The 14,148-nt window shown below is 51.3% G+C and overlaps 3 protein-coding genes across 3 annotated transcripts; 1 reads left to right on the top strand and 2 right to left on the bottom strand.

The window, feature by feature from the left end:
- Nucleotides 1-480: 480 nt before the first annotated feature.
- Nucleotides 481-2,021, top strand: An02g09020 (uncharacterized protein; the record flags this gene model as incomplete). Its single annotated transcript, XM_001400000.3, has 2 exons — nucleotides 481-864; nucleotides 936-2,021. 2 exons carry the CDS (start codon nucleotides 481-483, stop codon nucleotides 2,019-2,021), a joined length of 1,470 nt encoding a protein of 489 aa, XP_001400037.3.
- A 2,048-nt stretch (nucleotides 2,022-4,069) lies between these two features.
- An02g09010 (uncharacterized protein) lies at nucleotides 4,070-6,714 on the bottom strand (the record flags this gene model as incomplete). The annotated part of the gene is made up of 3 exons (XM_001399999.3): nucleotides 4,070-6,355; nucleotides 6,411-6,584; nucleotides 6,637-6,714. The coding sequence occupies 3 exons, from the start codon at nucleotides 6,712-6,714 to the stop codon at nucleotides 4,070-4,072; spliced, it is 2,538 nt and encodes an 845-aa protein (XP_001400036.1).
- Nucleotides 6,715-9,176: 2,462 nt separating this feature from the next.
- Nucleotides 9,177-11,152, bottom strand: An02g09000 (uncharacterized protein; the record flags this gene model as incomplete). The annotated part of the gene is made up of 2 exons (XM_001399998.3): nucleotides 9,177-10,153; nucleotides 10,207-11,152. 2 exons carry the CDS (start codon nucleotides 11,150-11,152, stop codon nucleotides 9,177-9,179), a joined length of 1,923 nt encoding a protein of 640 aa, XP_001400035.1.
- Nucleotides 11,153-14,148: the final 2,996 nt, after the last annotated feature.

Below are 14,148 nucleotides of genomic sequence, written 5' to 3'. Positions count from 1 at the left end.
CAGTTGTCATCTCTTGTCATCTCTACAATTATTGAGAAAGAATACAACGATGTAGTCCATAAAAGTACTGTGTATGGCTTAAACTGCAGGCCGGGAAAACACCGACAGGCCGGGCGGTCAAAAATGTCCCCGAGGCTAATCCGCTTCGGGCCAACGGCCGGCCTCCCGCCTTCTGCTCTCCTCCGTCACTCTCCTCCTCTTTCTTCGCCTCGAATTTGCCTGGTCGCTTGTCATCTCCGTGCTTATGCAGACTGCCTTTCGAGCCTTTCGGTCTCGCCCTGCCTTGTTCCGGCAGCAGTTTCCTGCCAAGCCCAGCTTTGCTTCCCCAACTGAGCCTTCTTCTCATTGTCCTGCTCAACTCTTCGCACTGTTTGCCCTCCACTCCTCTCTCTCTTTCTCGCTCTAGTACCTCCGCCAATTTTGCTCATGGCGTACTCTCCTGGCCCAACATCCCCGGTCCACGGGAACGGGGCGCCCATGATGGCAAATAACTTACAATCTAGAGGCCGCTCCACCAGTCCTCCGACCAGCGTGCCGCTGTCGAAACGGGACAAACGACGCAGCGCGCTCCAGGAGCGCCTTCATGACCTCACGGCCTCGTTCAGCCAAAACAGAGATACCCAGTTTCGTCAGCAATTGCATGCCCTCCAATGCGACATGACCCTCATTAACAATGCCGATCCTTACGAGCCTGGCCCTCTCCCCGATTCGGCGGAGGATATCGCCCGCCTTATCGAGAATACCGTCGGTGGGGGCAAGTTCGCTAAGGAGATGGCGAGTTTGGCCGGCATGTGGTATTCGCGCTTCGTGCAGGAGGTAAATCAGGTTAAAGCGGAGAAGGATGCGGATTTGGCTATGTTGGTGGTAAGTTCATTTCAGTGTTGGTTTTTGATTTCCTCGCTTGGTCGCGGGCTAATGTTTATTTCCTTCTCCAGCATCGTCACAATCACAATCTCGAACGGTTCAAGCAAGAGTATGCGTTTCGGGTACACTTCGCAGAGGAAGAATACAATAACTTGTCGCTTACCCTTCGGGAGCGTCTTGTTCAAACGATTTCGGGCAAGAGGGCTCGCTTGATGCGAGAAAAAGAGCAGTTGGATCTGGCTGATACCAATGCCCTTCTCCTGCACCCCAATCAGTTTAGCATCACCAATCCGGCCAGTCCGGGTGGGATCCACGGAAACCGCAAGACCCGTCACACCCGCCACCGCGTCGATTTGGACGAGCTCGGCAATGGGATCATGTCGGAGCATTTCAATAAGCGCAAGAGAAAGGCGGCCGATGAGGATGTGGGCTCGCCTGTGCGCGAGACCAACCCCGCCGAGCGCGCCAAGGCCCAGGCGGCGGCGCAGCAGCAAGCGCCGTCCTACTCCATCAATTCTCTCTTCACGGAGAGGGAGCTTGGTGCTCATGCCAATGCTGCACACATTGCGACGGTTCACTTCTTCTCGACGTCCAAGCGTGCGGACCAACCGTCCGGAGCGGCTACAAACGGTAACAATACCGATGCCGACGACGGTTCGGGGGTGGACGGGACGGGTGCCGAGGACAATGGCACTCCTGCGGCCGATATGGCTCGCACAGCCAGTCAGAACTTCCACGCCACGCGATCCACGAGGACGCATGGTAACCATGCTTTGAACGCGCTGGCGGAGCTGTCAGACAAGCCCGCGGTGCGCCCTAGCCTCCCGTACAATATCCTGGCCAACTACCACGCGCGTTCAAGCAACAGCGGCGCGCCTCCTCTGCCTCCTTTGATGAACGAGGAAGTCGATGACGACTGGGCGCGCATCGACCGGTTGCACAACAAGCCTGCAGGATTCGTGGATCGCACGCTCGTTCAGCTCTTAGTTGAGACCATCCCCTCAGATGTGGACGGAGTGCCGCAGGACCCTAATCGGTTTAACATGCTACATCCCGACTTCCCCACCGAAATGGGCATGCATCTATATCCTTTACGGAAGGATAATGGCGAAGTAACAAGCAACGAGCGTTCAACAAAGAAAACCAAATCGGGCTAGCCATGTAGCCTATGCCTATTTTTGAGGGACCAACAATACCACAGGCGTTTAAGGCTAGCCATGACAGATGGCTAACCGGGGTAGGTGCAAACTGGATGGGTAGCGGGAGTACTTAACAAATACCACTTTGACGGGCGTTGGGATTGATTGACATTGGCTGCCTGCTTGTATGGTGGCATTTGCTTGGACGGAGCAAGAATCTCTTATCATGTCATCTATTTTTCCTTTTTTTTTTTTCCCTTTCCTTTCCATCAGTGATCTTCTCACCTTGAAATCTCTGACTTGATTGTTTACTAGAGTCAGTCAGTAGTAGTATACTTGTCTGAGTCTTGTGATTCTGCGTCTTTTGCTTTGTTTCGGACAGGATTCCTGGGGCGGCGTTGATTGATGATAGATTTGCTTGCTTGCTTCATTGGATATGACACGTATCAGGTAGGCAGTAAGTAGTAAGTATGATAGTCAGTAGGAAGGAATGAAATGAACTGTACATGCTCGCTGGACGTGTTTGTATTTTCTAACTGTGCCCTGCGGGGCTTACCCTTGGTTAATTGTAGCGTAAGTAGTATGGTGGTTACTTAATGAAATATCTAGTTAACTGACTAACTAGTGAGCACGGATTATTTGTAAGCGATTGCTTAGTTCACCTACCTAGTCAGCTAATTATACAGCCTGAAATCACACAGTTATCCAGCTGGCAACATTGAAATCAATACCCTATGCTTTCTGCTGATCTATCCTATATATTAGTATATACACTACCCCAATGTCGTCATTGCTATGCTGAGGTGGCTCAACACAACTCTACCCACCTATCTACCTGCAAAGCTACACTGCACCATTATATCCTTTTCAAAGGAGCACATGAAAAAAAAACAGCCAGTGGACATAGAACATACATTGCTTACGAGTTGCTCAAAGGCAACCAACACCTAACAACGACGATCGTTCGAGTGACAATGTCACTGAGCACAAACAAGCCAAATGGTCAAGACGGAGTGGGACTGGGAAACGATAGATCAGATTATCACTTTGAAAGAATAACTGTAGGTAGAACTTGGGAAGGAAGTTTGGAAATGACATCGGTCGAGTATATACTATAATGCTATCAGGGGGGGAGTAAGTAAATATAGAACAACTGGGGTCAATAGCAGAACGATTAACATAGCAAAGAATGAGAGATAGTTGAGTCATGATAGTAGAGGGGTAGGTAGGGCAGTTATAGACATAGTAACAAGAACAGACGTAAGAAGGTGAGCAAAAGCAGTCTGTAGTTTGATGATACTGCTATATCATCTTTGGTGGATTCTGCAAGGTGAGTATGTCTCTTCACAGTCAGTGTGTGCGCGCGCGAGTGTGTGTGGAAACCGTTGCAAAGTACCCAACTACATGAAGTCCTTTCCAACTCATCCTCTGCAGACGGCTTCTCCACCGGATCAACCACCAAGCCTCATTCATGAGGGGATGCGGACTACCCCAGATGCCCCCAATATACCGGATTTTATCCAGCAGAGCAGCATCGCAGCCACTGCTCAGATCTGCGTTGTAGGGGACATTTTCGGGTAGTTGGTTGGGATTTGGAATGGATAAGAAGGGAGTTATTAGGAGGACACCGGTCTGGTCGGTTCATATGTGGACGATGGGTGGATGTATGGATGGATACAAAGTGAAGATGGGATTCTGCAGGCACCGGACTCGGAGTGTGACTGATCATACCACTATAGAGATACTTATCCCAGTCCCTCGTGTAATAGAACTAGTATCGTGTGGTATGTCGTCTGTGGGCACGGAACATTCTATAACTGGTAGTAATATGGAGAGAAGGGTAATCAACTAATCTAATTATCAAATGCAGATGCCTTGCTAACTGCATTCCCAATCAGAACCTACGATTCGAAGAATCAGGCAAAGCAATTAAGTGGTATAGTAAAACAAGCAACCTGGTTGTTACAGGCAAAGCAAAGATCCTTTAAATACACCGGAACGATGACATATCATCGCAATTTACAACTCCAATCTGTCCACTCCCTCCACATCATCCCTGATTACAATTAGTAAATGCCCAGAAGAGCAGCAACGGCGATAGTCCACCACCTTCCTGAAGATTTCTGCTCCTTAGACCCCGTGTTGGACAGCACGGGTGTATGACTAGGTGATTGAGACGGTGTTGGTCGGCCGGAGAAAGTAGCGAGGGTCGACGAAGCCCAGGGGTTTTGAATACGGCTCGAGCTCGCTGAAACGCCGGTCGGTCCGCCTGGCACAAGGCCCACGGTCGTCTGGGTGCTTCCCGAGGCGGTGGTGAATACAACCTTGGGTACAGTCACGGTCCAGGTAGAGTAGGTGACGACGGTGGACGCGATAGGTGCAGCAGTGGCTGGTTTGGTAGTTGGTGCAACACCACCGGTGGTGGAATGGACCGCTGTACCAGTAACCGGAGCGACACCGGTGGCGCCAGCGCCGAGGGTGATCGTAGCTGGGATGACAGTCACGATGCCTGGGTTTTGCGGTACATACGCAGCGCAGATCCCGGTGAAGTAGGATAGAGCAGCCTGGACCTCGGCCTGGGAAGCTCCCCAGGCTTGTATGCAGGAGATGACCTTCTTGGTGAACTCGTCCGACGGGCAGTAGCAGCTGGCATCGCTGTTGGAGCTGCATTGGGGAAGCAGGTTCATCCAGGTGTTGATGCACTTGGGCACCACGTTGGGGCATGGCGCGGATGGGGCAGGCGTCGAGACACTGCTGGCACCTGTGCTGGTGGCTGGGGATTTGCCCGTGGGTACGACCGTGTTTGCAATAGTAGAAGTTGCTGTCATGGTGATCGTGGAGACAGTGCTAGTAACTGAAGTGATGGCCTTGCCACTTGAGGTCACGACTGAAGTCACAGGGAAAGTGGTCACAGTCTCCCAGGTCACAATCGTTGTTGTTCTCTCAGGCGCAGTAGTGACAGGGCCAACAGACGTCGGGCCGGCGGTACACTTGGGGCAGTATGTAGACACCGACGTCAATGTCACTGTCGAGATGGTACTAGTGACTGAAGTCACCGGCTTCCCGCTCGAGGTTACCACGGTGGTCACTGGACATGTAGTAATAGTCTCATATGTAACCACGGTGGTTGTGCTCTCAGGGATGGAGACTGGCCCGGAGGAAATGGGAGCAACGCCGGTTGGGCCGTGAGTAGAACTGGAGACGGCAGAGGTTGGTGCGATAGTGGACACCGAGGTCAGGGTCATGGTTGAGACAGTGCTGGTAACCGAGGTGATAGGAGTACCACTCGATGTAACAACATTGGTCACAGGGCAAGTAGTCACAGTCTCATAAGTGACAACGGTTGTGGTCCTCTCAGGGGCCGAGACGGGCCCAGACGAGATAGGTGCCACGGAAGTCGGAGCAATGCACTTGGTGCAGATGGTCGACGTCGAGGTCAGTGTGATAGTAGAAACGGTTGTGCCAACTGACGTAGTGAGTGAGCCCCCTGCAGACCCGGTGGATGTCACTGGGCAAGTGGTCACTGTCACGTATGTGACGACAGTGGTCTTGTCAACAGCAGGAGCCGAAGAGCCATGCCCTGATGCAGCCGGGGCAGTAGACACAATAGGGCTAGTAGGGACCGGGCTCGGATGGGACGAGGTGGACTCAACAGGAGAGCTACCAGATGGAACGCTAATCGACGTCGTGACCATCGGATTACTGGAATGGTGTCCTGCCGACGTACTCGCCGACGTACTCGCCACCGCAGAAGCCCCAGAGGTTTCAGTAACCGGGCAAACAGTAGTCGAGACCGCAATCGTAGATGTGACCACGGTGACTGAGTTTGCAGGACAATTCGTTACAGTAGGTGCACAGCTTGTGATTGTTACCTCCTTTGTCGTGTAAACAGTGGACGTAGTCATCCTGACAGGCGTTGGGGCAGATGTTGTAGCAGCTGCAGGCGATGAGGGTGGCATCAGAATCAACGGAGTCGACGAGCCACTTGACTTGGTTGAGGATGGCAGCGCAAGGGTACTAGATGGATCGGTGTCCTGGCTTGGCGAGCAATCAAACTCGACCTTATAGATACCCAGATCGCAGGTCTCAAGTTCAATATCCTCCTCAAGCCTGAAGCTCACTGAAACAGAGCCACCACACTGATCATTGGTGACATCTGTACCACTCGGAGAGCTGGAGACAACATCGTTGCAGGTTGACCCATCAGGCATGTTATAGACAATGTGGACGTCGGCTTCCCTGGATGTGGCGAGACGAAACTTGCTGACAGAGAATCCCTTCTGGTCTCTACCGGAAGACATCTTGAGACGTGAAGAGCTCCCCTTGGAGAGCTTTCCAACGATGCATTTTCCCTAGAGCCATTAGTTACGAGCCCAATTCAAGAAAGGTGTAATGCTGTTTGCTTACACTGGCGGAAGCGCCAAAGCTATCTTTCAAGGCAAAGCCTGAGAACTCAAACCCAGCATAAGCTGAGAAGGAGCCGACAGCCAGCCCAGTCCAGTCAAATCCAGTTTGCTGATCTTGGGAACAATCATTGTCGGCCTTTCCAGGACTGGTATAGCATTCATCGGTCCCCCACCACTATCTATGTTAGCCTTCATGAAGTCATGTACAAGAGTAAGAGCACACTCACCAGGCCCTTGGGATGAGCAAGAGCTGCAAGCGGCCAAAGAGCGACCGAGAGTAGGTAAAGAGGAACTACGGCCCTCATATTGAATAGGGCTCAGTAGTGTTTGAAGGAGTGTGAAGAATGTCGAATGAGATGCAGATAGTCGACTTGTTTCAAACCACAGCAGTTGCGGACAAGGAGACTTATAAAGACGACGAGAAATACGAACAGACCAACGAGTGGTAGTAGATGAACGAGCGTCGAATGTCAAGCCACTTGGGCAAACAAACAATAACACAATGACAACAGCAAGAAACAGCTTCGGGAGGAAGTAAGAGCAGCCAAAATATTCTGTTACCAGGGAGGGCGAGGGAACCTTAAAGTACCAACACCGGGATGGCAAAAGGCTGCCTGCCTAACAGCCATTGACAGTGATTGCCGTTCACCAGAAAAGTCTGATAGTGCAAGTAAAACAGCCCGTTGAGCATTCACCCTCCAACCAGCCAGATGTCCATGGCTGCACAGTCGGTGTTACAACAACCAATCCAATCCAGAGGCGCCGGGTGTGCCGCTAGTGCAGGAACAGGGTGAAGGACCCTGACAGAAGCGCGAGTTCATCGCCAATCAGAGGTCACGAAGGCTGACATTTGGCTCAGCCCACGAGATGTATCGGCCCATAGGGGAGATGCTGAAGAACCCTTTGTTTGCGAGTGAAAGAGGGGGCCCTGGGGCGTCGGTGGCTGCTCGTTGCCTGGCAGTCTGACGGCAGACTATCTCTACCTAAATCCATGGCAACAAGACATTCATCACTACTGTCCATGTATCCATCTGGCGACGAATGCGCCAGCACTAATTAGACATGAGGACCATGAATGATTGCGCCAAAGAAGCAGCAGACGAGATACATTCATCGAAGACGAGTCGAGTCGAAGAGGAGGAAAAAGGCCAAGCAAAAAGGGATCGATCATGTGTCTTTGGCACTCCCTGACAGTAAACTGTCCCACCTCCAAATGAGACCCTGAACGGCGCCAACGTTTCTTCTCCATGTCAAATGCCCAGTCAGTATCCAAATTTATCCATTCATATCACATCAGACATCCAGAAGAAGTTAAATCTGCACGCTCATCTCAAAGCGGCATCTCCGATCTTCAACACCTAAAGCTCGCTTGTGTGCAGTGACAGGGTAAAGTTAACCCGGCGTCTCGCGCTGAAACCTGACCAGTGAGTGACCCAACACCTTTTCCCTCATCACATTCATCGCTCCTCTGACAACTGCCGAGATTATCCATGAAGTCCCCATTCTAATAATAACCGTACTACTGGAAGAGTCCAGTCCACTCCAACCCGAACCAGAAAACACATACTTCAACCGATCTACAGCTTACTGGAGAGAGAGAGAGAGAGAAGCACGCATTCCCATTCACCAAGTAACCGCCGAGGCTTCAATCTAAGTTCCCCGACTCTAATTACCGCCACGCCACAGCTAGATAGTTGATGAAGAAATCAAGGAAGTGATAGCCAGGTAGGCTCTGGTTAATCGACGTAGACTAGGTGACCTAGGGAACCCCAGCGCCAGAATACCACCTCGGAATCCAACCTTCAGAGCCTGGGCCACCGCCTCCACATTCCACTAGAATTCCATACAAGCCCCGGACATTGGGGGTCTGGGTCGGGGTTTGGGTCTGTGATGATCATTGTGATAGAGCATGCATGCATATATGCTGTACAATCTAATTTCATGCGCTTACATGGAATTGATTGATTGGATCGGACTTCAGCTGGATTGTCTCCACAGGAGGTGGTTGTGCAACCTGCTAATCGCTCTTGTACAAAGCGATGACGAGATAATTACTACTACACCCCTGGCGTGTCGCACAATGGCTCTGTCCAACCATCACGTTAGGGGTCTTGAGGGGTTTCGTTTACTTCTGACCCTTGGTATGACTTGCATAAGGTGGTATTGCTTCATTTCCTTTGGTTTGAGAGCACCCGACGCAGGTAGGAGTTGCGAGAGGCAGGGGCAATGTCATCGTCAATGGCTTAATGGCTGCCTAGAGACACTGGTTACTCGATACTACGTAGGAAAATTAAGAACTACGGTTGCTAGTCTGTTGCTTAGAATATTTTCATATTTGCATTTCCGTGTGCTTAAGACGCCGTAGCAGTGCATACATGTCATCAAACGGAGAAAATCAAGGTAGGACAAAGAAAAGCAACAGGTCTTCGTAACACAAGGTATATCCTTCGATCAACTCCAGAAATCAAATGTCATCAAACTCGAACTTTTGGCCATGAGATATCCCCCATCTTTCCGACCAAGAGAAAGAAGACCTAATTCTGTCGGAGAGAGAACCCATGCAGAACACCGCGTTTGGTAGAGAACGAGGCTGGATCAACCAAGCCACGTTCCCGATGTAACAAACGCATCATCGTCTATGCTAGAAACACAGACTCTAAATCCATGTACAAATGTTCAATATGTCCTCGGAATTAGCGGAAATCCAGGCACGCTATGTTCGCCTCAAATCAGAGATATCAGGGTATCGCGCAGTGTCAGGTAGTATTTAGAAAGGAAGCTGGGTGTGGCGGTGGGCGTCCATCAGCTTTCGTCGGACCGCCTCCCCGCCGTTGTACCCACTAGCTTTGCGCTTGCGCGTGGGGGTGCGTTGGTCTGCATGGCGTGCATGCCTGAAGACGCTAGCGGGGCGAGAAGGCGAATTGGCCGGCATAAATTCCCGATGTTGTGGGAGACGCAACAGGGCTTGGTAGCGGTTGTGATTCCGGCGGAATGCGGTAACGATGCCACGGTCCAGGTGATTTAGGAATCGCTCCGCACTGCTGGCCTGCTGGGAGTCAGCACCGCGATTAGGGGTCGGCGTACCCGTGCCGGCCTGTAGGGGTCGGGCAGTCATTGGCGACATCAGCGCTTCTTCGTCAAACGCCTTGTCCATTTCGTCATCAGATGACCCATCACCGAAGTCAATGAAGTCTTCGACATTCAAAGCCGACTCCGGATCATCTTCATCATCGTCCTCGAAAGAGCTATCGATAGCAAAGTCACGGGACGGATAGAACGCCTCGGGCGGGCCCATTACCTGACCACCCGGAGCAATATCATTACCAAGAGCAGTCATCATAAGATTGGCACTCGATGCTAGCATAGGGCTCAGATCAGCATGGTTGGGCGACGCGAGGGCGTCCGTGTCGCTCTCGTCAATAAGATGCATGGTAGTAGCCCGCGGGCTGTTGTGAGCAGTATTGCAGACACTGTTCGTGGCAGATTCAAGCCAATCATGGCGAGAAGAAGCATAGGCAGGAATGATCACAAGGTGCTTGCCAGTGCAGTCGACAAGTGCAACAGGTTTATGAGGATCGGCGACAAATGTCCCCATGATAGGTCCTCGCCGACGAGAAGTGGTTTCGCTCTTCTCATCGCCTGTGGGCGCCAACGAGGCCGAAGAATCACGACGCAGGATAGATCTGGGATGAGTGATGGTGGCAGGAGGAGGGAGATCTTCATCTGTAGTCTCGCCATCATCGGCTTCAAACGTGTCAGTAAATGAAATGTGCGGGGTTGACCAGCTGCATGCATACTTTCATAGCCGCTTGACTCCGAACCGTCGGAGATGGCATCGGATTCCACGTGATAAATATTAGAATGCCCATAGTCTGACTCGGCATATATCTCCTCAGATTGACGCCGGCGGCGGGATAAATTTTCATTATCATTGTCGATCATGCGACGCAACTGGGGATCGAGACTATCCTGCTGGAGGAAATCACTTGGGATCTCATCTTCAGTATGGGAATCACTATCAGACGAGGAGTCTGAGTCTTCCTCGAAATGCACCCGGCGCGCCACCGGGGTCTCAATAGCAGTCTCGCTAGCCATGTCAGTCTCCCCAAAGGCTTCCATGGCAGTATAAAGCTGTTCTTCATCAAAGAAGGACGCAGCCGACAGGATCATATGATCGTCGAAAACATTGGGACCGGCCCAAGCATCAGCGCCGGGAGCAGCCAAGATACCACCAACAGGGTTTTCATTCTCAGATTCCACAATCAACAACTCCTCCAACTTCTCTACATCCTGTTCCTCATCATCTGAGCCATCGCTGATATAGTCCACAGCGGCATAGACATCATCGGAGCTTTCATCGGATTCATTGTTATCATCGCTACTCCGTTGGCCATCGTAGCCGTCATCGTCGGAGAACTTCATCTTTTTTGTCTTCTTTTGTTTGACACCCGTCTTATGGGCCCTGTCACGGCGACCATAAGACGGGCCACGAACAGCGGGCTGTTCTTCTTCGTCATCTGCATCATCATCCTCGGAATCATTTGCATCATCGCTGAGTTCGCCAATGGATGAGACGGATGACACGCTCGAGACGGAGGCCGCTCTTCGTTTCCGATCAGCGTTCAGAGAACCGAGGGAGACAGCTTTATTGGACGTTCTCGGGGAACGACCCGCGGGGTTGTGATGGGTAGCCTTTGCGACACCCTGGGGTGACCGCTTCGGGGAGTGTGTTGTTGGCGCCATTATATCGTCAACAATAGGTATTGTGATATTTCTTCCTTGGGAGAGGTCTCTCAGTCCTATCGGGACCGACAAAGGTTAAGAAGCACTTGTTGGTTCGACAAAGTTTGCTACCCGTACAACCCGCCGCAATGAATCGATTGCGTCAGCGACTTGAGAAGACAGGTTCAGGGACCGATATCGTAAGGTAGGAGTTTTTCGGAACGTAATTTCGTAATGGCGTAGAGGAAGGAAAGGATGTCGTGATGGATGTTATAGACAGCGTGAGAGAGATCAGGATGAGTGGTGGTATATCGGTAGGGGGTGGTGATCGGATAGAGGGGAGGGGAGGGCAAGAAAAAGGGACGATAGCAAAGACTTTTCGTAGACCGCAAAAGCACCTCACCGTCCAGAAAGGGACGTCAAAAGTGCTTCTCCTGTAAGTGTACTGAGGGGCAATTCCGACGCTTGCCTATTGTTGCGTCGAAAGAGGAACAGATAATCGTCAAGTCAATTGGAGATTACTCGGAGCTGCTGGACTGGGGAGCATGGAAAAGGCAGCCGTGCCCCCCAGCGAGGAATCTACAGCTCAGCGAAAGCCATCCTGGCGAGGAACCCTTGACGATATCTGGATAGTAAAGAGGAGAATAAGGGGTCTTTTGAATGTGAATAGAAGGTGTTGTGAGAAGAGTCTGCGACCGAGAGTGGCAGAAGAAGATGAGGGGTGGAATAGAGGGAGGAAGGAGGAGGGAAAAGACAGCAGGGGAGAAGATCATCTATCCGTACGCCGTCGTACCGTGACGAGCAGGTTACAGGACGGAACGGCCTTGGATTGCCTGGGGCGGGCCAAATTTTCCAGTCAGGGTGGAGCCCGCCTCGGCCGGTCGCAGTCTGCGGGGTCATGATTGGTCAGGAACCACAAAAACAGTGACGCCCATTGGCGGGCGGGTGTTCACCGCATCTTTTTTCTTTTTTCCTTTTTTATTCTTTTTTTGCCTGCAATCCACCCCAGCTGGTCTCTGCAGTGGAAGCCAATCATTCGCGGGGGACTTGTAACAGCCTCGAATAGAAGGCGACAATGATATGACCGGTTTAGTACCACTTAGTCACGCCCTGTCCGAAGAGGCAACAGAAGAAGTAATCTCCGTCTGGCTCTTACCTCCTTTCACTTAGTACAAATCTAGCATTATTTCCATTTCATATGGACTATGTATAGCATACAGTCTCGGAATGGGCTACGGCATGCACTCCGGCACGTCCCGGTTGTCGAACGAAGACGATCCTGAGAGCACTTGGGTAGTCTTTTCTCGTTGGGTACCTGAAACTGCAGATGGCGTCGACGGATCTTGCCATAGAAAGGGATACTATTATGGGGACGGAGACGGCAAATGGGAAAATGAACGGCGCCTTGTGGCTAGGAAGGAATCCCACTACTAAGTTTCTGCTTGCCATCTATGACTTGGCCCGCTGTTCCGCCTGCCTAGTACTAAATCACCGGACAAATCATGAACAACGCTGGCGACGGAGTCACCCGAGGATTGAGCATCGGTGACTCACTACTGTTCTGAGTTGGAGGCATTCATTCGCCTCCAGACGAGCGTTATGTTTGGAAACTCCAGATGAAATCGAATCTATCCAGGGTTGAAACATAACCATATGGCGAACCGATGCAGCATCCCTACGTATTCCCCCTCTGTTCCACCACTGACATACATTCTACAGACTTTACTTACACAGTATGTAAGTAAAGGCAATCTGTTAGATCACAGGCATGCAGGCAAGAACGCAGATCGCACCCGAGGCTCTGATAAAGAATGAGGGGCCTTCTTTTTCCGAAAGTCGTGGCATGCAAAGCGGGCCATACTGTAAGAAAGGGGAGAATAAGCAAATCTTACAAGCCAAACTCCCTGCCGCTAAAGGAAGGGAGGACAACTTTCTGAACCGTGCCCTCTGCACGGTGACATCTTCTCACATCATCTTGATAATAGCCGTCACTGTCTCGGCTAGATCAGCTGGTCCATGATTCATCGAATGCACTGCACTCATAGGTATGATTCATCAAGCGTGCGTCTAGACGCAGGAAACACGAGTTGGCTGCCGGATGGCCTGCACTCCTCTCTCAGAAGGTCGGGAGTAAGGGAGGATGACATGGATGGACCCGGATGGCTGGCCCTGATGGGCCACCTTACCGGATGAGGTCAATACCACCACTCGGATTGGCCAAGCCCGGCACTGGCGGCTATGCCTTACCTGATATGGACTAGTCTGTCCATGGGGAGGAAAAGATGCTGCCTCGCTGGTCTTCCTTGCTGCTCACAGTAGACTGCAATGGGCACGTTGATCGATTCCTATCTTTCGCGACCCTTTACTTTACGAAACTGGTCTGTCGTAGAGTATATATTACCAACAATGAATGTTTCCTTTTGAGATATGGCTACCGTCTAGCCGTTCGGATAACTAAGCCAGCTGTCAGTCATACTTACAGCCAGTATGTTAAACGTGAGATAGCCGCCGAACATCAACACGGTTAACTCAATCCCCTTTCCCCTGAAGGTACTTCCACAATCTTCCTCCTCAGGACCCTTACCTGCAACCATCAATTGCTCCCAAAACACCACAGACACAGGATCCCGATCCTTTAGCATGGGTATCCAGACGCACGGATAGATGCGACAGAGCCTCGGTAGCCGCGGCTCAAGCCTAGACCTCCCGCCTTGGGCGGGTGCATCAAGTTGCAGCAGGCGAAAAATCCACCAGAAGATCAAGGCATAGTAAGTTCAGTGAACAGCACAACATAGGGGTCTCGAGCGTCAATTAGACCAACAACGCAGCGGCTAATTCTCCGAGATTGCCGTTGCACCTTTACAATTCGAGAATTGGGCTATCTCCAGTATCTCTGATTCCCGTCCTGTATACACATCAACTCTTCTCACAGATAACTCATTGAAAGTGACTAGTTACTTAGGAAGATATTCTGGAGATCTAACAACGCACGTGATAGTACTAATTCCCGACCGGAT

Source organism: Aspergillus niger (assembly GCF_000002855.4).
Source record: "Aspergillus niger supercontig An02".
NCBI lineage: Eukaryota > Fungi > Ascomycota > Eurotiomycetes > Eurotiales > Aspergillaceae > Aspergillus > Aspergillus niger.
This window is presented reverse-complemented; position numbering and strand designations above follow the sequence as displayed.